General features: G+C 35.4%; 3 protein-coding genes and 1 long non-coding RNA gene across 8 annotated transcripts; 1 reads left to right on the top strand and 3 right to left on the bottom strand.

Annotated features, from left to right (window-relative positions):
- Positions 1-76: 76 nt before the first annotated feature.
- LOC147389559 (fasciclin-like arabinogalactan protein 8) lies at positions 77-2730 on the bottom strand. The gene is made up of 2 exons (XM_086417581.1): positions 1396-2730; positions 77-117 (listed from the first exon to the last, which is right to left on the bottom strand). Exons 1-2 carry the CDS (start codon positions 2642-2644, stop codon positions 92-94), a joined length of 1275 nt encoding a protein of 424 aa, XP_086273707.1. The 5' UTR covers positions 2645-2730; the 3' UTR covers positions 77-91.
- A 3270-nt stretch (positions 2731-6000) lies between these two features.
- On the bottom strand, positions 6001-6414 carry LOC147389558 (cation/H(+) antiporter 24-like). The gene has a single exon (XM_086419777.1). The coding sequence runs from the start codon at positions 6412-6414 to the stop codon at positions 6001-6003; it is 414 nt and encodes a 137-aa protein (XP_086275903.1).
- A 29-nt stretch (positions 6415-6443) lies between these two features.
- On the bottom strand, positions 6444-11964 carry LOC147389557 (uncharacterized). 3 transcript variants are annotated; one of them, XR_015170834.1, is made up of 4 exons: positions 11686-11964; positions 11517-11577; positions 11258-11303; positions 6444-7014 (listed from the first exon to the last, which is right to left on the bottom strand). It is a non-coding gene; the product is annotated as an uncharacterized LOC147389557 (long non-coding RNA). The 3 variants fall into 3 exon arrangements; XR_015170832.1 differs by lacking the exon at positions 11258-11303 and having other exon boundaries at positions 6444-8575; XR_015170833.1 differs by lacking the exon at positions 11258-11303.
- A 3395-nt stretch (positions 11965-15359) lies between these two features.
- PBS2 (cysteine and histidine-rich domain-containing protein RAR1) lies at positions 15360-22173 on the top strand. 3 transcript variants are annotated; one of them, XM_086418158.1, is made up of 5 exons: positions 15360-15500; positions 18366-18448; positions 20545-20699; positions 21594-21808; positions 21897-22173. In XM_086418158.1, exons 1-5 carry the CDS (start codon positions 15399-15401, stop codon positions 21990-21992), a joined length of 651 nt encoding a protein of 216 aa, XP_086274284.1. In that variant the 5' UTR covers positions 15360-15398; the 3' UTR covers positions 21993-22173. The 3 variants fall into 3 exon arrangements, with proteins under 3 accessions (XP_086274284.1, XP_086274285.1, XP_086274283.1); XM_086418159.1 differs by lacking the exon at positions 15360-15500 and adding an exon at positions 15623-18238 and having other exon boundaries at positions 20545-20678; XM_086418157.1 differs by lacking the exon at positions 15360-15500 and adding an exon at positions 15854-18238.
- Positions 22174-25910: the final 3737 nt, after the last annotated feature.

The raw sequence follows: 25910 nt of genomic DNA, 5'->3' as shown, positions 1-25910 counted from the left end.
ATTTTGAAAATGAACGATTACTAAACTTCCACATAACTCCCAAACTTTAAATTGAAATTCAACAAAGAAATTTTCTTTTTTTTTTCAACCTTCATAGAATTTTCGTCTTCAACATCCCTGAAACATCAAATCACATGATTAGATACCACAACGTGAGCCCAAGGACCCTTAGCGAGGGCGAAATCCTTAATTAGTAAGGCCAGTGGGACTCACTCAAATAGGTAGAAAAACGGGTAGAGATTTTCATTTTATATTTTTTGTGTTTTTTATTTATCTTTAGTAGTTTTCTTTAAGGGTCTTATACAGGGCACATATTAAACAGCAATATAAATACACCTGGGAAATAGTATTTTATTATATCGAAAAAAACCTTTAAATTTTTTTTATTTTTTTTTAATATTTCCAAGTTGTATTTATTGCACTTTCTGTTGAACTTCTAAAATTATTTTCTCCAAGGACCACTGAGTCAGAACTCAGAACTCAGAACCCAGAAATACTACTTTGTGACGATTCGGTTGACTGGAAAGCAAAACTTAATTATTATTATTTTTTTGTTTCGTTGCTTGATCTAGACACGCCCCCCTTCACAATATTTAAGGTACCCTATATTTTCAAGATCTTAACAAGCCCCTTGACATCGGTCTTTTTAATAGATAAATAGAAAATTATCTAAATGCCCTTATCTTTAACATTGAGTCAAAATCATGTAATATTTTTTCTTCGCAAAGAAAAGTTATCTACAACCCGTTGTGTTTGATTTCTTCCTGTGATCTTTATCTTTAATATTCCATCAACTTTTACCTTCAAACCTCAAGAAAGAAGTAAAAGAGTTTATTTTGAAAATCTCAAAGTTTAAAGTCGAGAATGTAAAGAGTAGATTTAAAGATAAAGTTAGATAAATCAAAATAATTTTACCGTAAAAGTTGGAGAGATTGAAGGATCAAGGGGTTTTAGCAAAAGAATGAAGACGAGGGCATATAAGTCATTTTTGTCAGTCTACAAGAGAAAATCAGGGGCATGGCTCAATTTGAAAACATAGGGAGATATTTAAAATAATCTCCAAAATACAGAGGTGTATGTCTAAATTAATCTAAAATAAACACCTGAAGTCCTGAACACAGTTCCAGTTGGTTCCACGTCTCCAACACATGGTTTTTCGTGTCAAGATTATTCCCTTACGAATCTTCCATTTGCTTCGATTCCTCTTCACCATTACTGTACCATTTTAAAACCATGAAAACAACCACATTTCTGCTAAAATGCGCATGTAGAATCTTTTTTCTCTTCTTTAATCCTCAAGAAAATGGTCGAAGGACTCTAATATTTAAAAAAAAAAACTAAATCTAATTAAGAAAGAGTTCCAAATTATTAAATAAAATAAAATTCAAAACTAACCTAAAAGAGCTGCGAAAACGATAACTAGGGTTTTAAACAACGCCATGGATACAGATCCAGAACCTGATGGACTATCCGCCGCCGGCTCCGGTGAATATGCAGGAGATCCTTCTGGAGAATCTATTGGTGGTGCAGGTGGTGATAACGCCGACGGTGGAGGAGTTTTTGCTGACGGTGCAGGAGTTTTGGCTTTTTCTGGTGACGGAGTTGGAGACAGTGACGGAGTCGGAGAAGGAGACGGTGACGGAGAATTACCGAATAATTCGATTGGGAGGAGAACAGCATTTACTGTGAAAATGGAGAGAGGTGTGTCGTCGATCACTGTCGCAGAAACCCTAGAAGTATCCACACCAGTGCTTAAGGAGACGGAATCACCAGTCGTCGTTGTCGTTAATTCATACTTACCAGCGCCATTAGTGGCCAACGTACTAATCGGACCCTTAGTGATCTTCAAAGTCCCGATCGGAGCGTAGATCGCCAATGCATGAAACTGCAATAACGTAACAACCTCGGCGTCCGTCAACTTACTAAGATCTGGTGCGCCGTGAGCCTTAAACGCCTCATCAGTCGGCGCAAACACCGTCAAACCTTTATTAACGGCGGACTCATAGATCTTTACCACACCAGAACTAACGATCAATGACGCAAACGTCTTGCATCCAGCTTTCTCAACTAACTCCGTTATGTTAACGTCAGAAGCTGGTGGAGCTGGAGCGGTTAAAATACTAGGCGCAATGATCGGCGCGCTGATTTCCAAGACCGAGATGTTGTAGGGGATTTGTTTAACGCTTTTAGTGTAGGTGGAGCTGAGGTTTGAGCCTGGAGCTGCGGAGCCGAAGCCCACTTTACCGCCTTTGAGAAGGGTAATGTTGACAAAACCGAAATTTCCAGGGGCAATTCCGGTAGTTTGGTAAAGGGTGGTGATGAGGGCGGAGCCTTGGGAGAGGTCGTGGAGTTTCTTTGAGTCGAAGTAGTCGAGGAGGATGAGAAGGCGGAGAGCGTTTTTTATGACGGAGAGAGGGTATTTGTCTGCTAACGTGCGCATGGTGGCGTTAGTTAGCACGAGACATGTTATGGTTTGACGACTGTTGATGTCGTCTGATAGTTTGGTTTGAGTGAGATAGTTGTTGAAGAGGGAGTAGTCTGGGAAGCCTGTGAGGATTTTTGTGATGTTGTGGGTGTGGGCGGTGGAGAGGAGGGAAAGTAAGAGAAGGAGAATGGGGAGGAGGAGGTGAGATGATGCACCCATGGCGTACGTTAGCAATTTTGCCTCAGAAGGACTGCTACTGGAGAGAGTGGAGAGTGGAGACCGGAGAATATATACAGAGTGAGAGAGTCTTAGGTGGAATCTCGCGATAAAGATGTTTGGAAAATGCTAGCCTCACTATCACCGATGAGTTTTACTGTCAATATGACCGTTGGATGGTAAGGAATCGCAACAAAATTTATCACTAGAAGATCATAATTAATTTTGAGGAAATCTCTGTTTTCAATACGTTTGAGTCGTCTCGTTCAACAATGAGAAAAATGAACATGATTTTAATCTCATTGGTGGACGATACTGAGACATATTGGACGAATCATCTCAAACTCGTACGAGATTTAAAACCATGGGCTAGAAAAATTCAAGATGGTTTGGTTAATAAGTAGTTAAATTATCAAAAAAGGATTATTTTTCCTATTAATTATTAAAATATATTTACCTTATTGAAAGGAAAAAAAATTTCCATCAACATGACCCTTGGTATGTTTATAATTCCCAAAAAATATGTATCCTAATAAAATGTGTATTATAAGAGTCCTGATGATATGACTCACCAGGTGGCATATTCAATCGATTACTTGATGTGAGAATAGTAAATCTGCATGTCCCGGGATACATTTTTTATAAAAAAAAATGTAATTGTGCATTCCAAGACGTACAGCCCTACAATTCCCAAACTTGTCACATTAAGGATTTAATTGAGTATGTTAGGGATTTAAACTGATCTCTAGGATTAAATCATTTTGGTGATCCTCTATTACAATTAATGAGGATTAAAGGTCCTCTTTCACAGAGTTTTATCAAACAGCATAGAGTAATAAATCCCTCTCGAAAAGCTTTCACTATTATTTCTTCTCCTGATACTTATAGCACTACAATTTATTTCGATATTTCCTTAAATGAACAAGAATCATGCTGATGTGACTTCAAGGGGACCTCACATCGCACATCTTAATGTGAAAGTGGATAACAATCATAAATGATTTTCCACTTGATGTTAAGTCCAATCTTGAGGTCAGTGCAGCATTATTCAATAAAAGAAACCAAAAGAGAATAACTTAACTATTTTTAGAAGTGTTTGCTTATAGCTCTAGAAAACTCCATAAAGAATTGAAATTAAAATATTGACTTACTAAATATTACATATATTACAAGCATTCTTAGAATTCAAAACGTGTGAGACTGTGCGTTGCCAAAGAATGATCCTTTGCCAAAAAGAGTAGTTGATCTCTATTCACCATTTACCAAAAAGAAAAAGGATCCATCTTTAGCTTGTTGAATGGTGATTAATGGATCTCTATTTACCTAAATTGTGATTCATCAATGTGGATACAAAAATCCTAGCTTCCACCACAAGGATACAAGATTAGCCAAAATTCCTCGAGATCTATTGATCTTGAATGTCGAACCTCTCCCTAGCTTCTGGGTGTTGCTGCACTACAGACCCTCTAACGTCCAAGTTAGTACCAAAAAATCTTGATGGATTTTTAAGGTTAGAGAATACATATCATTTTCCATGTTGAATGCATATTTATTTAAAATAGGGTGAATGCCCTTTTAATCCACTTTCATAATGTTTTCTTAGCCATCTTGGTAGTTTCCTGATTTGAAAATTTTCATCCTAAGAACCTTCTTCCCTGAATTTTGCATGGAATAGAAACAAATCTATAAATTATATCGTTTCTTGATTTTTACAAGATTTGGCTTGATCCGGTATCCTGTATTAGTTCCGAGTTCTCGAGCCATATCCATGGTGGGAAATTTCGACTCTCGACCATCCGATGGGCTCCACATTTGCTCTAAAAGTTATGATTTGTGCTTCACAATGAGCTTGTGCCAACAATTCGCGAACTCAAACTGCTGAATTTTATTGGGTTCATCAAACCAACAAGTGAACATACGACATTATTTGAATGTCCCTCTCAATCGTTTTTCTTCTAATTAATGATTTTTTCTATTTAATTCATACTTTCTTAAACATTAAAATTATATTTGTAATGTGTACGCTTGAATTATTATATGGACAAGTGAACCGAACTAATAAAGGTGAACAAAGAAATGAATTATCTTTGCCTATCCTAATAATCGAATTCATTTAAGAGTTTAAAATTGGAATTGCAACCGTTGAACCAATTAACATAGGTTTAGAACTTTCAATTTCGTTACATTGTAATGTCCCTTATGGAGGATGCATGATATTTTGGTAAAAAAATTAATAATAATGGTGAATACCCTTTTGGACGAGTTTATGTTATGCTCTCTTTTAGTTGATTGGGATAAATACAACAATGATGAATTAGGATTCGAGTTTTCTACTCCAAGGACCATTTATCATGTTGGGGTCCTAACGAATGGGGAAATGATTGATCTAGAATTGATTTGATAGAATATGATAGTTATTAGAACACAAAACCTTAATCTAGAGCAAAATCAGAAAATAACAGCTAGGCAGATAGATAGACTCCTTTCCCGCTGCTAAGCGAGAGCAAGAAACAAAAGAGAATTATGGTTTTTTAACCAGCGTGCTCGTTCTATTTTGATTTGAATGGGCCGGGTCTCCCGAGGTACATATGGCCGGCCCTTCGGGTGTCTCGGTGATACAAACAAAGAAAAGACGAATTCCAATCACATCACCGACCAATCCTTACCAAAGGAGGAAATAGAATCGAATAATCTACCTTATTTCCTTCCCGTTGATTCCCCGATCGAATTTTTGGGTTTGATCCATTGAGAGCACTGCTTGAACAATCACGTTTTTGCTAAAAACAATTCACAACGAAGTGACTACCACTACGTGAAAATTTTCAAAATTCGACGGTCCTAAACCGTCGACTTATGGGACCATTCGACAGTCTCGACCGTCGAATTAGCCTATCGAATTTGGCCTTGTCGAAAAAATATTCGGCAGTTAAAAATCATAGAATTTAGGGATATAGCGACGGTCGCCGACCGTCGCTATAGAGGAAAACCCGTCGCAAATACATATAACAACAGCCACGTCTATGGACTTATAACGACAGCCGCTATTGGCCGTCACTGTACTATAGGGTATTTTATTAAAAAAATATTATATATATTTATATAAAGCCTTTAGCTACGGTCTCCGACCGTCGCTATAGGGTATTCCTTTAAAAAAAAAATATTAGGTCCCCCAACTAGAACTCGCCCAATCTGGATCTCGCTGGAGGTAATACATTTTCACGTTTCAAATCCCTGTATATTATACCTGTATAAAAACAATGATTTTCCATGAAATACTCATGTTTGTTTGATTACATAAATGAGTTAATATGAACATGTTTTTAACAATCAACAAAATTGAAAATTGATTCTATCAATCACTAGTGTTTCATCATGAACTGTCCCACAAATTCATCATCTAACTTCATCTCCTTCTCATCATCATAGTTGTTGTTGATGTTATCAGCCAAAAGGAACTGTACCATAGTGAGGCTAGTGCTCGGCTTCCAAGCAATGAAATCTGCATAGGACAGCGCTTCACGAGATTCCGCTCCACCCATGAAAATAACAACAACATGGTTCATTGAGGAGGCCAAGGAACGGGGCAGAACATTCATGTGTGGGTTTTGATCAACAAGGATTCCAACCGAACAAGGTGCATTGGCCAGGAGGCTAGAATTCACCATGTGAGATGCATTATATTGAGTATAGTCTCTCCATCCTGGCTTGTGGAAGGGAACAATAATGAGTGATGCCTTTTTTTCTAGTGCAAGTTCACAAATATCACGGTACATCGTGTTGAAAGGGGACACAGCTGTGTTTGCTCATAGATCTTCAAGGCCTTTACCATGAAGTTGGAGCGGGCATACTAGAAGATCTAAGATGGCTGTCATGAGTTATAAACATGGCATTTGCACCATTGAGTTCAACAAGGTGGAGGGCATACACTGAGATTGGGCTATCTTTGTTTGAATGAGAGGCTTGAAGGAAGTTGATGAGTCCAGGGATACTCTCTTATTCGTGAATGCAAGCAACTGCACATTCCTACTCCTTTGTCAGTGCTCTTCACTGTTCTATCATCACAATATATGTTCACATTCATTAACTCCAAAACTGACTTCGGTGTTAGATCCTTCACAAGATGATGATGATGATGATGTATGTGTCGATCATAGTAACCCATGGAATCAATGGTACCTGATTCACGGCTGGTGGGACCGATGCATGTTCTAACAGCCGTTCGATCTTTCTACAAGAGAAATTGCTCACACCAATGGACTTACATATCCCCATATCCAAACATTTCTCCATTCCAGCCCATGTTGACTCCATGTCCAACTCTTCGAAGTCTTCTTCATTAGGCACAGCATATGAAGCCCATTCCTTCAATTTGGCTGGCCAGTGTACAAGGAACAATACATTCATATTAGTAAATCAGGAAAAAAAAAAAACAGGATCCAGAAGTTATAATACATTCATATTAATGTCGGAAACAATGAGACTAACATTTACTTGACAAAAAACTATCACACGTAAACAACTACTAATCATCGCTTGCCTAGCCAAATTAAAGACGTAGTGAATTGCCCTCTAAACAATTCCTCTTGTTCCTTGCAAATTAAATGATATATCATAATGGTAAATACAGGCTTATTTTGGGATAAATAAAGTACACAAAGAAAGTACACAAATCTCAAAGAGCGAAATCCCAAAAAAACCTCTACATGAGTATCTATTTTATTATTATATATGCATTTTAGATATTTCTTAAAGAAATTATATAACGACTAATTCATTAGTTTCAAAAGCAATGTATTAACCACCAAATGGAGTCTCTTGTTCTGTTTTATTGTTATATATATATGTATATTTCCATTCCATTAGAGATACATATATACATATGTACAATGACTATAATTCTAAGCATAGAAATATGTATACAACAACTAAGAGGAAAACTTTCAAAAGAGAGAATTGCATATGCCAAAACTAGTTGTATATTCACACTTTTGTATGAAAATAATTTGGAAAGTCAGGTAGAGGTCCATTTCATTTAGTTCATAGAGATTTGAGGTCCATTTAATTGGTAAGCAAATTGTTTTGAAGTTAATCTTCGTATAGAATGTCCGAAAAACACATAGTGGTTATATACATAGAGGATTCTATATACAGTACACCAGTTGTCCCAACCTCCGATCAACTAGCCTCCCATAATTTGCCCCTAACCTAGTCGATATTGTGGTGTAGTCTTCTGCCTCTTGCTCTACTCAACTTGTAGTTGTCCATCCCTCTAGGTCTTTCCTTATTCTCATATCTTCTTGATGGTCTCAAACTCACTCTCTACTAATAGGGTTTTATCAACCATCTTTGCATAGGTATTGATTCTAATCGCCACAAGCTTCTCTTGGATGGTAGGCCTCAGAACATGTCTAAATTGATCAATCCTAAACTCGTCTATAGCAATCAAGTGGGATGCAAAATGTGAAAGATCTGCAAACTTAGCTTTGTATTTTGCTATTGTCAGAGTCTTCTATACCAAGTCCATGGAATCTCTTATCCTCTAATCCTGCATCACCTTCGGGAAGTACTTCTCATAGAAGACTTCCTCAAACTGTAGCTGAAGATCAAAGAAAAACAGTAAATAACAGACAGTTATATATGACTGCCAAGAAGGTCCAACAAGTAGAAGTACATAAAGGGAGTAAGTCAAGACCAATTAAGACAGTTAGTCACTGTTGAACAACTTTGATGATTCATGATAACTAGATGGATTGCACAGTTCATATGCCAACAATGCAAAAAATCAAATTTTGACCCTGAAAACTGTTGATGGTAGGAATAGGATTAGGCTCCCTTGACGTGCATAGCAGGTTATTGGGTATTACATCTTGGCATCTATGTTCACTTTCCTCACAAGGTAGCTGTGATGTAGTTTTTTCAGGATCATTCCAATACCTAAAAAACAAAAATAGATTAAAGTTAATTGGCGGAAAAGGTGCATAAACCATGTATATAGAAGATAAATCAAGCTACAGGCTTCTATTGTTTTGAATGTAAAGGTGCGAGTCACACACTGGGACCATAAGAAAAGCAAGGCATAAGCCTCGTGCTTCTACACTGGATCAATAAAAAAACATTCTACGATCCAGAGAGAACAGACCCTTGACATTCGACATTTTGGTCACTTTCTATCAAAAAATTCCCTATGCCATCAATTATTAATTTAAATACAAAATTTTTAATTACATCAATAAGAAAAACTCCTATATTATCCTTAAAAATCTTCATGCTTTATAACAAAAATGATGTACACAGAAGTAAAATAGTTAATTTACTACCCAAATATCTTTTCAATTACATTTCTGTTACTACCATTACAACAAAAAACTCTTATTTTTCAGAAAACTCTACTAATCATTAAAGAAAAATAATATCATTAAGCAACACGTGCATTGTACATGCAGTCTACTAGTTTCAATGTATGAATGACATATGGCCACATTCTTATTTTATATGGCAAAACATTTAAATGTAATTGCAGAAACGTTTGAAAGCCTGCAATGCATTTAATGTGTTTTGCAATATAAAAATGTGTGGAGATATCATGGCTCAAAATAAAGTCAAATGGTGACAAAGAAATCGTGATGGATGCCAACCCCAATATTTGGGATAAGGCGTGGATAATGATGATGCTTATTTTCGAAGAATATTAGAAAGAAAAAATAGATGTACACTTGAAGAATATGCGTAGAAGTGCACCTCTACACTTTAAGCCTGCCCCTCCCATTGTCTCAATGTTGGAGGTGAGTGCTTTATTAGGAATATGCCTTTGGCATAAGCCTCATGGCATTTTTCTTACCCATTGTCCCAGTGAATGGTTCACATGTCTTTCTAAACACTACAGGATACTATAATAGCAAAAATCCTAGTATCTCATAACCTCATCATTGCAGCTGGACCACCACTCTCAATCTCTTCTAAAATAGGCTTCAAAGAAGGATCTTCCTTAATTTGTGCCATTCGTTCTTCAAAACATAATTATAACCAATCGAATAAAAAGAGCCCATTACTTCAAAAAAAAAAATTGAAAGAAAAAAAATTCTTAAGATATCCTATTTTAAAAAAATAAAAAATGAAAGTTTTGATGGAACAAAATAGCAATCATTTAGTGATTAATAAAAAGGTTATCAATACTTAATAGAATGGATACAAAAAAGCAATCAGCTGAAACTAGATATATTATCTACATGAAATAGTTCCAATTCCATGCAGGCCTTGAAGGCCTAGACTTGGATCCAAGCCAATAACGACTGTCCAGAAAATCCAAACATGTTGGTCATGGTTCAAGTCTCCAAAATTATATAAGTTTCCACCATATTAATTGTGACACAAGTTTCGGTTTTCTTATTAATAGGGATAGCAATGAGTTTGCTGAAGGCTGGGTAACCCAACACATGTAACCACTGACCCAAACACAAGCTGGGTCGGATGTTCTATGAAGTAGGAATGCAGCAGGAGAGGGGGCAGATGTTGTAAACTCTTTTACTTGAGTTGTTTTAGGAGATGGGAAGAGAGCAGAAATGTCACATAGAAAAAAATAATCTAGCAACTACCTCCAACTTGAACACTATCAAAAACCATGTGGAATGAGTTAAGTTAGTCCCTCAGGTATAGGTGCTATAGAGCAGGTTGAGGTAACTTTGTCCTGGTAATTGTGACATCAACCTGAACACCATCACTAGGTCATCAACCCCCACTTCAAACGCAAACAGCTAAGTAGATCAAATACACCTTTCACCCTTTTCCAACCCTCATATCTGTGGCCTCTAATAAAGATCCCATATTCCCATCGATGTTTCGAAGTTTCATGTTGTTTTGGCTCGAGTTTGGACTAAAATATTGAACCCAAAACATTAAATGTTTTGGAAAAAGTTTTGGTTGAGATTGCTTCAGTTTTTCACCTGACCAAAACATTGCATTGCAATGAGGGCCATTAGTAGTAACCTATTTGCCCTTTTTGGCTATGCACAAGTTGAGGGAACACCATGTCCCCAAACAGGTGATAATCAAAGGTAGTCATGGCTAATCAACCAGGGGAAATGGGAGGGAAACAAGCTCTCAAACTATATGTTCTAAGCCTTCCCTCCATTCTTTGACTCATTCCAGCAAGTCTAATTCGTCAAACCATTCTTAATCAAAGCAAGGTGAACACTTCGAATATGGACCCCTAATTGAACACTTATCAATGGTTGCATCTAGCTCACACAGCTGAACATTCGTTTGATATTGTAACCTTTTTTATGTAAGGATAAGCGAACACCACGACAAGCAACCCCACACTAAACTCAAACAACTTCTATTTACTAGAAAAAAGAACGGGCAAATCAGTTATAGAGAATAGAACAGAAATTAAAAGCTAAACAAGAACAATTGGTCACATTACTACTACTACTACTACTCCTACATCCAATGTACAAAGACCCTCAAAGAAAACATCAATCCTACTTGCAACTCAACCAATAACAAACACTACCCTACAAGAAAGGAAATTTAAAAAATTAAAGCGAGGCTGGTTTATGTAAAAATGTTTCATATTCTTCTAAGCTAAGTAGAATGTGATTCTACCATTGAGGTTACCTTATTCAAATGGTTCAACCATTAAAATTTTGTCCAACATTGTTGTCTACACAAAGAAAGCCACGTCTGTGAGAACTTTGTAAGAAAGGCTAGAAATGGTGTGAGATCAATTTTTCCTCTCTTTTTTCTTCTTTTTTTCCCTTGTAAGTGATAAGTAACATATATTGCAGTACTTCATTACTATCATCAGAATATCAGAGTATGCATTCATCCATGAACTTCAAATAATAAGACAAGTAGAAAGTAAAACAAAACATACTAATTCGTCTCCAACAGCAGGCTCGACTCTTCGTCCACCACAACAATCGTCTCCAACAGCTCTGCTAGTAGTGATGGGCAACAATAAGAGTGCCAAAAAGAAAGGAAACATTTGAATTGGAGTTTTAAAAACTAAACATTTTATCAAAAACTTCAGCAGGATCACTTACTCATGATGGACGCTGTGGCCATGCTTGTACAACCATTTTGAATGTAAAGCCTCTTTCTTCACCATGCTGGATGGTCTATTAGATTGGAAAGTTTTCTGGTTCTGTTTCAAAATTTTCATCGCCGGATCGATCTTGCCAAATTTCACATACCCTCTAAGTGTTGAATCCTTGTCTGTATCTCCCGACAGCATTGCTGATTTTGAATTACCTTGCCAATATGATCTTGTGGCTCATTCCAGCCATCTGCCATCTCAGCAATTCCGCCAGCATTGTCACTTACAGGGCTACCCTTGAATGACTGCATCCCCTTGAATGCAGTCCACACTACTATTGTAAAGCGTGTGAGCAAAACCACAACATGTTTAGCCAGAGCTACCAATAGAAGCAAGAAAATAGCCCCTATTGAAGCAAGCAGGCAATAGACCCTTGAAAGTAAGAATCATGTAACTATGTCTTCCTGCCTCACGACAGATCCTAGCAATCGACCCCTTCTCCCCCAACACACGCACACACGCTCACTCACTCACTCACGGGCGACACAAATCATAGCATTGTTGATATGGATAACCTATCTATACAACATGAAACCGATTAAGTGAAGATCAGAAACAGCTGTGTTGGCATATTAACCATATTGGCTGATTCATATTTCCACGTTATTGTCAGATTTAGATATTCAATAATTGAGTTGAGAATTGAGATTCAGAGCTGAAGATATAATTCAGATAAGTTCAAAATTCTAAACAAACATGAGAAGAAATACTAAAATGCCTAAATTTCAAAGAAGATCAAAATTTGAAACATTAAAACTTAACCCTAGCAATATTGTTTATTTATTGAACATCAAGAAGAGAAGATTTTTTCTCGATTTCAAACAAGGTTGCTGTTCATCTATAGAAGATCAAGAAACACCTTCATGATTCCCTTGAGTAAAAGTAGTTTAACATGCTCAAATTACACAGTCGAGGAAAACAGGGATGAAATTACATCATTTGGAAACAAACTAATAAAAAAATTTAGGGATTTTTAGGGTTTTTGAGAGAGATGGACTTACAGTTGAGATCTGAAGTGATTTGATCGATGGCACTGATGATTGAGCTTCAATTCGTAGGGTTTTTTACTTGAGCTCTAATATCTTCTTCGATTTGAGTTCTAAGACATTAAAAATCCATCGACGAAGTGACAGGAGCTCGTTCGGTGCTCTCGATCGATCCGAAATTGATTGCATACAAATCAATTCGTAGTGAGAGATCGTTCGGTGCTCTCGATCGCTCGGTGTTCTCGAATGCTTCTTGGTTTGATCGAACCAAATCAAGAGGGAAGGTTATCTGTGAGAGAGAGAGTGAGATTCGTCTGCAACTTTCTTCGTTCTGTTTTGCTCTGAAATGGTTGAGAGAAGGAAGTCTGTTAAGACGTTAATTTTTATTTATTTTTTCGTTAAAAGAAAAAATTTGGTGGTTCGATGGGCCGAGGCTGTCGAAATTTGTTCTTGGGCTTAATTGGGCCTGTAAAAAAAACGTTGGTTTTGGGCCGCCGAGTTTACCGCTATAATAATAGCGAATTTTAACTTTTTTGACGTAGTGTACTTTGCAGGTTTAGAGTGACAATTTCACATATTTAAAATGAAATTGTCACTTTTAACCTACAAAATAGTCACTTTAAAAATCTCCGAATTCGTTATCGTTCACGTTTTGGTAATTAAAATGAATAGTGAGTTGGAATCATAAATTCGTCAAAAGTTGATTACTTTTTCTTTTTCTTTTTAATATCTCAACATTTTGGTGAATATTTGAGACAACACTTTTATTTTCAAACTAATGAAATACACCAAAAATACCTAAATGTTAATGGCGTGGAAAGTTCATATTTCCATGAGGTTGTAGCATATCCACTAAGATATGTAAGTTGTCTATTCGACTAATACCCAAGGTCCATTTTGTGGCGTTTTCATTCTGGTACAAACCCAACCAATACACACACAAACTGGTATGTTTGGTCGTATAGAAAGTCATTTTCCAAGTTAAAATGGGTAAGGTGAAAAAATCAAATTCCATTGTTTGATTGGGTCAAGAAAATTATGAGGAATAAGTAAAAAAAATAAAGAGAGAGAGAGAGAGGTGTAGGTTGTGAAGTCTCTTGAAATAAGAAGATGAGGAGAGAGAGAGAGAGAGTATGTGTGTGTCCAACAATAACAACAGTGAGTGATGGAAGTGGTAGGGAAGAAGGAAAAAAAGAAAAAGATTTAAGGTTTTTAATTTAAGAGTGAATTTCATTTTCTCACTAGTATAGATGAGAAAATGAAATCCAGTTTTTGTTAGATTTTTAGATAAGGGTGAAAATCCACTTTCCACTGAAAATACCAATCAAACACATTGAAATTGAAAATTTTCATAGATAATTGATTTCCCACCCATCCATATGCAATCAAACGCATCCCTGTCCAAAATCCAAACATAATATAGATATCATTTTTCCATGTATCCCATGAAAAAATAAACCACCTCCAAATTTTACAATCTACCCCCAAAATTAAAACTATGATATCTTTTCCTTCTTCCCCATGACACCCACCACTGTCGACCATCACTGCCATCGTCTTCCCCACCAGTAACTCTCATTCTTTTCTTTTTCTTTTTTCTCCTCTTCCCTTCGCCACACCCTTCCTTCGCCCTCTCTCTTGTTTGGCCCCCTCCCTTTTTCCCTTCACTTATATTTTTATAAATGCACACAAACAATATAATTTGATTTTTTTTTTTTCCTTCATAACCATTTTTCCATGGATTTCAAATTCCATGGACAATGATGTTCCAAGCAATCAAATAGATTTTCCCATGGATTTGTGCAAAAAAGTAAGCTTATATTCCTTTCAGAAAATTATTATGTTATACCGTCCAATATATTATGCTTAATGCCCATTTTTATGTAAAACCATGGATAGCCCAATGTTTAACTCCTTTATGCCTTAAACCTTGAAGTGTCAATACCACAAAATATGTTATGAAAAACGCTTTCCTTGATAAGATTTCAAATCTTAGTATGACTAGTTAGGCTCACATGCATTATCACATTGGCGATACAACAACACAATGTTCTAGATTTAACGGACAAAATTCAAATTTAAATAAATATGTTTTGAGTCTCATCCAAGGCGTTGAAAATAGATGGCCACTGAACTCTCAAATTTAAAAGTAAAATTTAACAGTGTAAAAAAACTTCATATATTTTTTTTTTCTTTTAAAAATTCTTAAAATTTTATCTTATACGCCCATATTGCCCAAATCATGTTTTTGGATGCCAGAATGTGAGCTCATGACCCTTTGTAAGATTAGCTTGTTATCTCTATGTGAATTTGCCATCAAGGAGGAGAAAAAAAACTTGAAACCTCACTCTCTCACTTGAGTGTGTTTTTTTTATTAATTTCAATCCTACCAAGAAAGCTATTTAAATTTTTTTATTTTTTATTTAGAAGTTATATGTTTTATTAATAAATAATTAGGAAAAAAAACTTTTTTTAAATAATTTTCCATATTTATTTTGGTCAGAGTAACGTTAACAATTTTTAATAGACTTTGAAGTGGAGGGCATTTAGGTCATTTTATTATTAGAATATAACAGAAGACTAAGGTCTAGCTCGATCACGATTGAGAGTTTTCTTGACATTGACTCAATACTTCGGAGAAGGTAAAGCGAAGAGAGAGAGAGAGAGAGAGAGAATGGAGGAGAAGGGCAAGAAGCTTCGATGCCAGAGAATCGGCTGCGACGCCATGTTCATGGAGGACGAAAATCCTGAAGATTCCTGCAGATATCATGACTCCGTAAGCTTTTTTCATCATTTTCTCACAACATACAAGATTCTCTCTCACTCACTCTCTTTAATTTAATTGTGTGTGTGTGTGTTTTTTTTTTTTTAATTGTAGCGATCTCTCGTTGAAAATAAGTTGTTGAAATCTCCTGAATTATCTCACAAGAAAAATTAGAATTTAAAATACGAAACATTTTAAAACTCTGAGTAGAAGTTGGACTGTTGAGGGCTTTTAATAGAGAGCCGAATCGGTTAATTTCTCTGCGCATTCTCTTGATTAATGTATTAAAATTATATGATTCTTTTTTTATAAGTAAGTTTTTTATTAAATCAAAGAAGAAGAAGAAGAAAAAAAAAAAAAAATACAAGAACGCCCAAGGCCAACCAACACCCCACAATAATTACTCATCCCACTTAAATTTTTTTATGGTCAAATGTCTATGTTTAAAAGGCACTTGTAGCTTTTTTGGTAAAAGAATCATGTGTTGATGCATGGGAGAGTTATGTCTCGAGGCTTAAGCCTGGATTAGTTTTTATGAAGCTTTTACCTAGAGGCTTAATATCCTAAAAGCAACCCTAAGAAATATGATTTAAATAATTCTCTTTGACCTATTTATAGTAGTAAATCTGACATACATGGTCTAGGTAGCATTCCACAAGGAGTGCATCTAGCTTCTCCAACCCAACCCTAATTTTGGACTGAAAAGTGCTTCTTAGTGTTACAATCGTGTGTTGCCAAACACTTCCGTGATTTCAAACTAATTAGTGGATCATTTGCGATTACTGGAAATCCCCCTCCATTCACGGGCATCCTTTTTGGGGTAAAGGGTGTAGAAGAGGAAAGACAATAAAGTTTGAGGGGTATTACTGGAAAAAGGGTATTAGAGAAAAGACAATAAAGTTGGAGTAGTATTCTTGGAAATGGAGGTAGAAGAGGAAAGATAATAAAGTCGGAAATGAAGAGATTAGGAAAGACAATCAAGGTAAAAAAAATTCTCAAGATTCGTAGTTAGATTAAATCCCAACTCCTCTTTATGTGGTGATAAAGAGAGAGGGATCCACCCGTTGTGTTTTATTGTACAAATATCTATTTTAATGCTTTAATAAAGGCCATAGAGGAAATAACTATAAAGAAAAATTCGCCATGGGGGCCTATATCGTCATTGTTGTGGATCACACATATATAATTTTGAAACCAATTCCTTGATCAAAAAATTAAAAGGAAAAACATTAGCACCAAATTGTGGAGCCCAAATTTACATCACTCAACACAAGCTCAGCTCAGTTTGAGCTCAAGCATGGGATGTTTCAACTCAAGCTTAAATTCGGGTTACCTCAGGTTGAATTTCTATGAGAAGAGGGATAGAGGAAATTTGTGAAAGCTAAAATAACAAACTTGGATGAGGGTTTGGCTATTTGGTTATATTTCCCCAAACTTTCAAACCAAAATATTTCTGCATTACTCGGTCAAAATACCAACTTTTTATCAACATGTAGCAATTACTTCCTTTGGATAAATGGATGTTGAAATATTGTTACAAGGACCATTTAAGTGAATATGTTTTTTGTTAGGAGCAACAAGGTTCCTCTAAAATCACCATACACACAACCAAAGCTCCAGCCCGCTTCACCTCACACACAACATTCAATGAAAATAGACAATTCAATGGCAACAACATGTAAAAGAGTAGAACCTCAACAACAATGAAACCTTATCCAAAATATGAGTTATATTTACATACTAGAGTTTGCCCATGCCTATGGCACGGGCATCCTCTTTGGGGTTATTGGGGTAGGAGAGTAAAGGCAGTAAGTTTGGAAAAGGGGTAGTCGAGGAAAGACAATAAAGTTGGGGGGTTATTTTTGGAAGAGGAATTAGAAGAGGAGATGCAACAAAGTTAGAAGGGTTTTCTTGGAAGAGGAAAGACAATAACATTAAAAGTGTCCTCGTGATTTATAGAGGAATTAAATCTCGACCTCTCTTTATAGGGAGGTATTTTGGAAAAGGGGTTAGAAGAGGAAATGCAGTAAAGTTGGAGGAGTATTCTTGAAAAGGGAGGTAGAACAGGAAAGAAAAAGTTGGAAGGGCATTAATGGAAAGGAAGAGAATAGAGTTAGAAGTTTTCCTTGAGTGTCATAGCAAGATTAAATCCCAACCCTTCTTTGTATGGGGGATAAAGAGAGTGGGGTCCATAGTTATATTTTATTATATAGATATTATGCATAAATAGGTTGAGCTTGGGCTGGGGCCTTGTGCAATGGGAGGCTGTTTTTAGTGGTTGTGTCATTCTCCTTTCAGTAGTTCTTGGCAACATCTTTAGAAGTGAATCTGTGCAATTTGTTTGCCTGTTTGTAGCATTTCAGCGTGTGTTTATCTCTTCCGTCTGAATAAAGAGCTGATACTTAATGGATAAAAGACAAACTTTCGTGAAATGGACATGTACACGACTGTTCCTTATCAAATTGCTAATATTTAGTTGTTAACTGCTGGTAACAAATCTCTTTCTGTGAAGCATCATTTCCTGCAACAACCACTGGACACTTAATGACCCTTATATGCTGCAATGAAAAGTACACTTCGCTATGTATGCCATGCCTGAGTGCATTGTTTCTTGCAATAAGGCTTAGTGACTTATTTATGCTATGGAGCCTTACATGTTTATATGTGTGGTGTGTTTTACTAATGTTGACTTTACTTCATCCATGTATCGGCTTGATTCGACAAATTTGATCACTTCATTTCGTCAGGGGGTAAGTTAATTTTTACATCCATTTATTTAATTGTTTTCTTCCTCTCTTTTTTTTTTTTTTGCTTTATTTCATGACTTCTGATGTTAAATAAGTGCTCTAATTTAAGCTTAAAATATGTTTTGTTCAGCCAATATTTCATGATGGTATGAAAGAGTGGAGCTGTTGCAAGCAAAGAAGTCATGATTTCAGCTTGTTTTTGGCGCTTCCAGGGTATGTGAGATTCTCTATCTTAAAACTGCTAAGTTTGTTTTGGAGAGATAGCTCTTGTTTCTAAAATATACCTAAGTAATCATTTTATATGATTTATGTGTGCGGCCAATAGACTGGAATTTATGTATCACCTTCCAAATAAGAAGTTCAACCACCAAAGAACTCTGTAATTTTCTCAAACGTTCCAGAACAAGTTGATATCTATCTATTTATTGAAGGTTGAAATACAGTTTTTTTTTTTTCCAGGCTCTTTTGAACCACCTAATCAGGTCTAAATCCAAATAAAATCTGGAGTTCTTTGTTAACCAATGGTCCAGCCAAATTTCAATCCATTACAAGGCCTGATGTTGCAGTCCAACAGGCTTAAATTTCAACCAATTAGTTTGGTTATTTTGTGCTTTTGTTAATAGAGGCTTTAGTGTTGATTGAAAAACCTCAAAAGTGGGTCCTAATAACTGCTCTAAAAAGGAAAATTTTGCTGTTTGTACAATTCTAATTTGAGTTCTTAGTGATGGTCAACAGCAACAAGTGGGTCTGACTCACAAGTTTTGAAAGGGAGATTCTGAGTGGATCATACGACAATACAACTCATAAATGGGTCCAATACAGCACTAAAGGTAGGAATTTATAGCTGGTCGATTATAGCTTATGCAGGTTCCATGTTTAGTCGGTTAGATTATAGGAATTGGAAATTTATTTATTATGAGTGTCTATTTTATTATTAGGACATAGTGTCCAAAAATTTAGACTTGTGTATATCGAGCAAGTCTACAATCTAGGAGTTCTATGTTCTGGCAATTTTCTATTTTTAAAAAGTATTATTGTGCAATGAGAGTAAGCATCCTACCAAGATCCATACCATGTGAGGTATAGGTGAATGCATGAGGTGCATCTCTATTCACTGGAGAAACTTTAATTAAACTTAGACCATATCCCTCTTTGTTTTCTTTTCTATCTAACTTATAAAATCTTACACCCAAATTTGTACCACTCTCTCCCCGCTCCAAAACAAAAAAAAAAAAAAAGCCTTCATCAGAAAGGGAGGAAAAGCCTTCATTTTTCTACTACGTATAATATATTGTTAAAAGTCACCTCTGCCTGGAACCATCAAAATCCTAAACCCTCTTTTTTGTCCCCTAAAAGCTTAAATTCCAGCAATAATAGACATTCTCAATTGACTCAATTTAAACCCTAAAACCTTTTAGTTACACCACCACCATTAAACCCTAGGTTGCATTAATCTTCGTATCAGAGAGCTATTTTCATACATCATTTATTCCTGTAAAACCTTGCTTAACTGCACCAACATCTGGTTCAATCAAGCTTCTAGCCCTTGCAGGATCTGGAAGGTGCTGGGAATTGAAGCTTGATGCACATAAATGTAAGCCTTTCTCCTCACATGTTTCTGACTACACTCGACGACCAATTCATCTTCCAAACGTTAACTAAAATATGTATCTTAAGTGTTCTTGAACTTCCCCCTTAATTTGCAGTAATGAGACCACCATGAATCTCATCCACTCCTTGATTTAGCTAGTTGGGGAATCGGGGCGTTACTGATTCCATTGCTTTGTTTTTTTACCTTTTACTATACCCTAGATTTTTTTTTACACGGGTGAACTTCGTCTTGGTAACTTTCAAGTTTGTTTTTCTGGAAGTTATGAACCCTTAAATCTGTGTGAGAAAGGACAATGTTCCCCAGCTATTTTGACCTATGTCTTCAATATTATATTTTTATAAGAAAACCTTTTTAAACCAGTGAAGGATTGCTGGTCTCAATCTGCTTTAAACTGTGTTTTTTATGGGAGTTATGGACCTCTTTATCTCCGTGAGAAGAACAGTGTTCCTCAGCTATTTTGGCTCATGTATTCAAAATTATAATTTCTTATGAAAAACTTTAAAAATGGTGAAGGATTGCTCAACTCAATCTAGCTCACATGTGGACTCAAACCACATATGATGCATATTGGCGATGGAGCTTGTGAACCCACTTGGCTAATGGAATGCCTAGTTTGTTTGGATAGGGTTTTCTTAAATTAATGTGTTTATCTTCATATGTATGCGTAACAGTTGCTCAAGTCCTTTTTTTAATGAAGATGCAAGACAGGTAAACACACAACAGAAAAACCGGTGACAGCAAAGGCTGCTGCTATTCCAAGGAAGCCAATTCGTGTTGTGTCTCCATCAAACAATGCATCATCCAAACTTGCTTGTTCAAGATGTCAACAAGGTTTTTTTTGCTCGGAGCATGGTATCCCATATTATCCTTTGTTAGTCTGGAATTTTAATTTTGATATTTCTCTTTTGCTTTTTTAACCATGTAATTCATCGAATTAATGTAGAAAGTGCTGACCTGGTATGTTGGTGAAGTCTGTGAGTAGTAATTCCAGACATGGATTCAATCCCCTCCTACACCTTCTAGCCTACCAAGTCGGCATACACGACATAAAAAGTGCAAGGAAGTAAAGTTCCAGAGATTCATTGAGACTTCCTAAAATTCATGCATTATTATACATCCTTCAATCCACAACATAACCTTACACACTTCTGAAAGTTTCCGTGACAAGTTTCCAAGATTTGCCTCACTCTTTCTTAGCTTCTAGCATAAGACACTGTTTTTCGGAGATTTTTACCTGCAAAGGCCTGGAGTTCCATTCTAGCAAGAAGTCCTGCATTTTAGGGCACCCAATGCATATTCAATCATTTCAAGTAGAAGCACACAACTCTTCCATCTTGCAATTCTAATATAAATGATTCACACACTATATTCCATGTTTAAGGTCATCTACTGTGATAAAGCCTCTACTTTTAGGGGAAGGCTCTGCCCAAATTTTCTCCACCGGTGTTTGCCCTCGAGAAAGAAGCCCATTAAATCATATTATAAAATGATCCCAATGAGTGAGATCTATTAGAATTTTCTATCCAAGTTTATTGATCCATTACTGAGGTAAAGAATCAACCAATTGTGGTGATGGTCTTCTAGGTTGATTATACATTGATTGATGAGTTTCCAACCTCTCCTCCATTTGCATCATTCATACAGCATAGATAGAGAATCACTTCTTCCTCTCCTCTATGTGAGATTCCTTTTTTACTTTGAGGGAGCTTTTCAAACTTAATGAAAAAACCAAGTTTCTATTTTCAGGTTCACAAGCTAAAGAAGGAAATTCAAAACCTTTGAACTCTGAAGCCGTTGTTCAGAAAAGCTCTCCTGCTCCACCAAAGAAAATAGTTGATCTGAACGAACCCCAGACTTGCAAAAACAAAGGGTGTGGTAAATCCTTCAAAGAAAAGGATAACCACGACAGTGCATGTAGCTACCATCCTGGACCCGCCATTTTCCATGACAGGATACGAGGGGTATGGGGTTTCTTTTCAGCTTTCTGGAACTATTTTAGATTTTTTTTCTTTCACATTTTCTGCTTACGAAATTGTCCATGATTTGCAGTGGAAATGCTGTGACATTCACGTGAAGGAATTCGACGAGTTCATGGACATACCTCCTTGTACAAAGGGTTGGCACAATTCTGATCCAGTGTCGTAAATTGTGAGCAGAAAATCCATACATCTTTACAAATTTAATCAACTGCTGTTCAAAATATGGACGAACCATAGATTTAAAACTGTTTTTCTATTTTACTGAAACTTTGTAACTTGTTCAAATCTTTATTTTGGTATGGATTCGAAGACTTTTCATCTGATTAACTATCAACTAGTTATTAACATTTTCCTTCTCGTTCTTTTATACAGTATAAATAAGGAAATAATAGAATGGGTCAGGGTTCTCTTAGAAAATTGTTCTTAGAACCGACTAATAGGGTTGAACTGGCTGGTCCATTCTGGTTTTAAGAACATTTGTGTAGTAGTGCACGCAGATATGGGTTGACAACTTGAAGTTTAACAAGGTCTTATAGGGCCATATAGGCCTGGACCTGGTCTTGTTCCGCCTGAGTAATAGGGGATAGGGCCTTAATTTGAGGCCCAGAAAGAAAGATGTGGCTAGGTTTAAGATCTTTAGCCCAGCCCACCCTGCACAAAATGTTAAACATTAAAAAGCAGGCTATAGGTGGTTTTGAAAACTACTGTATGTTTTGGTTAGAAGTTTGGCAAAATTATGTTTGTTAAAAGCGTTGTATTAATTTTTTATTATGGTTTTTTAGCTTCTTTTTCTCTGGTTCGGGGTCTGACAAACCCCTTCTTAATCTACAAAATAAAATAAAATAAAAATATTATGGATTATTTTAATCATTCATCCAAAAAGAGCATATTAAAATTGAAAATAAATAAAAATAAATAAGACTTCTTTTTCCCTCAATTATTTTTATATTGTTTTAGGACATGGATTAATGATTTACCATATAAAATATTTCATGTTTGTTTATTTTTTTTAATTAAAATATATGTTGCTTCCAAGCATTGTATTATAACAAGTCGACTTTAGCTCGATTTGATTTGGTTGGATTCTATGAGCAATTTGGTTCAATTCTGGTTCTTGTTTTGTGGAACCTATCTAGGTTGGTTCGGTTTCAATTTGGCCCCAAACCCATACCAAATTAGATCTGGTTCGATTTCAACTTGGCCCCAATTCATATCAAGTTGCACCCCGTGAAAGATAATTCTCCGATATAATATGATGAACCCCAAACTTATAATATAATGTTCAGGGAACCCATGTCTAGCTTGGGTGGTGGTGCTGTACTCAGAGATGAAAGAAGGTCACGTGATTCAAGCGGGTTTCGGGTTTTTTATAGGAGAATTGAGAGCTCTCCTAGAAGCCTTGCTGAATTTTAATCTGAAGGATCTCAACTTGTTGATTGAAGTGGGCAAAAGGACTGTTGGGGGGGTAGAATTCCATACCTGGAGAGAGGCAAATTCGGTGGCCGATGCTCTCGCAAGTGTCACCATTAGAACTCAACAAAAAAAACCTCATCTCGGGACCCAAACAATTGGTAGCTAAACAATTATGAAATCGCCCTTGAAACCTGTGATTGTTGTTGGTTGGTCCATCTTTCAATGTCAATAGGTTTGGAACATAAAAAACGCAAGAACTATTTTCTCAAAGCAGTCCATTATAAATACATTCATCAATATTTTTCTAGAGTGTTATTTTGTACTTAAATATCATTTCCCTCCTTATATGGAATTTTTTAGATAATTTTGGATACAAATGAATCTCTAGAATTGAGCCATTTGGCCAAGTCTATGTGCGTGTGTCATGTGGTTGATGTTAGGTTTTTCGCGAGTGCCATATACACCAATCTTGAGCAAAGATGGTTTGTACATGTTATTTGGATTTAAAATGAGGTTCATGGCCTAACTAAACAGCTTTGGGTTTTTCGAACATGGGTTAGGCTTATGGAATACTTGATTTTAAGGTCTTTTGGTATTTGATCGTACTTTTTTTTTTTTTGCTAACTGAGTGTCCGGGCCAGCTTGCGCGCACCACAACTAATCTCGGGGAGGACTTTAGTTGTAGTGCGCGCAAGCTGGCCCGGACACTCGGTTAGCAAAAAAAACAAGTCCGATCAAATACCAAAAGACCTTAAAACCAAGTATTCCATAAACCTAACCCATGTTCAAAAAACCCAAAGCCGTTTAGTTAGCCCATGAACCTCATTTTAAATCCAAATAACACATACCAACCATCTTTGATCAGACTTTTTAAGAGCTTATGAAATTTTGGATTTCTACACTTAATAGATTAGGCACGATTTTTTTTTTTTTCAAAGAATCCTTTTTTAGTGGTGAATTTTTTATTTTTTAGTTATTTTGCCATTCATCACCATATGGAATCATATTATGTTCACGAATGTTATAAATTAATGCAGTACAGAAACTTTTGTTATTAACTTAGTAAGGAAAGTGTTTTCTTAATAAATCTTGGAGCGGGACTCACATTTTTTTTTATATAAACAAAAATTATATAGTACCCTCAATTTTTTTAATTAAATACTTATTATATACTTCTCTTTTTCAAGGAGTAGAACTTAAGATATTAAATATATTTAATCATTTAAAAAAAGGTGGGTCTCATTTCAAGATTTATTGAGTAACAAACTTGATAAAGTAAGGGAGCTTTTGTAATAAAAATGTAATAGAAAAGGTTTGTCATATTTTTCATTTTTTTCAAAACTATGAAATAGTGAGTTGAGTCATTGATTTTTAACGAATTTCTTTTAAACCAATCGTACAACCAATTACCTCATAACTCCAAACTAATCGAGTCGACTCTGACAAGTTTTAAACCATGAAAATATGTACAATCCGAACTAGGGTTCGCACGAGTAAACAATATCATTTGAAGGTATACAAAATTTATTTATTTATTTATTTGTTTTGACAGAGATTCATCAGACAGACCTATTTGTTGCAATTTTATTACAAAAACTCTTTTACTTTATCAAGTTTATATTTGAACAAACCATACTTTATGAATCATGCTACCATGGCTCACTTAGTAATATTTAAAATCTACTAAGGGTTCTTGGCCACATGGTTAATCAAATTATAAAAGAAAAAATCTATTAAAAAAAACATTTTTGATCTTGATCATACGCATTGAAATTGGATGGCTATCAAACTCCTAAATTTAAAACTAAAATTCAACGGTGAAAATTAACAACAACAACAACAAAATTCAAAAATTTTAGAATTTTTTTTTTCTTTATAACCCTGTGACATCGTATCACATTTTTGGATGCACAAATTGATGTGGTTAAAATCCACTCAAAGTATGTTAAATAACAAAATGATAGCATACATTTGAATTTTATAAGGTGGATCCCCACTCCAAGGTTAGGTCGATAACAAACTTGATAAAGTGGGGTTTGGTGGATAGTCAACTTCATAAAATAAGGTTTCCTTCGAGTTGTCAGAACTCTAAGGGAGTTTTTCTTTTTTTAAATAAAAATGCAACAGTTGAGTATGTTGATTAAGTCTTTTTTTTTTTTTTTTTTTTTTTTTTTTCTTTTTTCGTTTTACATAGAGTAGGGGTGTCAATGGTTCAGTTCCAAATTCGATCCATAAGGAACCTAGAACCATAACCGTTATTTTTAATTTGATTTTGGGTCCGATTTTAAAATAAATTGAACCAAAACCACCATTAAACATAGGTATCGAGAAAAAAATATTTCCAATCATTATAAATAAATAAATAATCTTTAAAAAAAAATAACATATTAACTACAAACTTATTGACTTAATTTTATTTTTTATTTAAAGAATACAAATTAATGATTTTTGTTTTCAAAAATAAAAATTTATCTTAATTAAAAGTAATGTATTTTTATAAGATATAACTCATTTTAAACTCCAATCGATAATTTATATGAAAAATTGAAGAATTGTATATAATATGCAAGAATTTTGATATAAGAAAATTTTGTAAATCATTTATAGTATGAAAAGAAATGATAAAATAAATCGATTTTGGATACCCATTAGATAGAATCTAACGATTCCA

Source organism: Akebia trifoliata, chromosome 12, assembly GCF_017979445.1.
Source record: "Akebia trifoliata isolate Shusen 1 chromosome 12, ASM1797944v1, whole genome shotgun sequence".
NCBI lineage: Eukaryota > Viridiplantae > Streptophyta > Magnoliopsida > Ranunculales > Lardizabalaceae > Akebia > Akebia trifoliata.
This window is presented reverse-complemented; position numbering and strand designations above follow the sequence as displayed.

What these genes read in the sequence shown, in the direction of transcription:
- LOC147389559 (XM_086417581.1), bottom strand. Translation starts at nt 2,644, where the DNA reads ATGGGTGCATCATCTCACCTCCTCCTCCCCATTCTCCTTCTCTTACTT. An exon ending in CGTTTTCGCAGCTCTTTTAG is followed by an intron (nt 118 to 1,395) that starts GTTAGTTTTGAA and finishes TTGATGTTTCAG; the next exon opens with GGATGTTGAAGACGAAAATT.
- LOC147389558 (XM_086419777.1), bottom strand. Translation starts at nt 6,414, where the DNA reads ATGTACCGTGATATTTGTGAACTTGCACTAGAAAAAAAGGCATCACTC.
- PBS2 (XM_086418157.1), top strand. Translation starts at nt 18,131, where the DNA reads ATGGAGCCTTACATGTTTATATGTGTGGTGTGTTTTACTAATGTTGAC. An exon ending in TTGTTTTTGGCGCTTCCAGG is followed by an intron (nt 18,449 to 20,544) that starts GTATGTGAGATT and finishes TTTTTAATGAAG; the next exon opens with ATGCAAGACAGGTAAACACA. An exon ending in TCCATGACAGGATACGAGGG is followed by an intron (nt 21,809 to 21,896) that starts GTATGGGGTTTC and finishes CATGATTTGCAG; the next exon opens with TGGAAATGCTGTGACATTCA.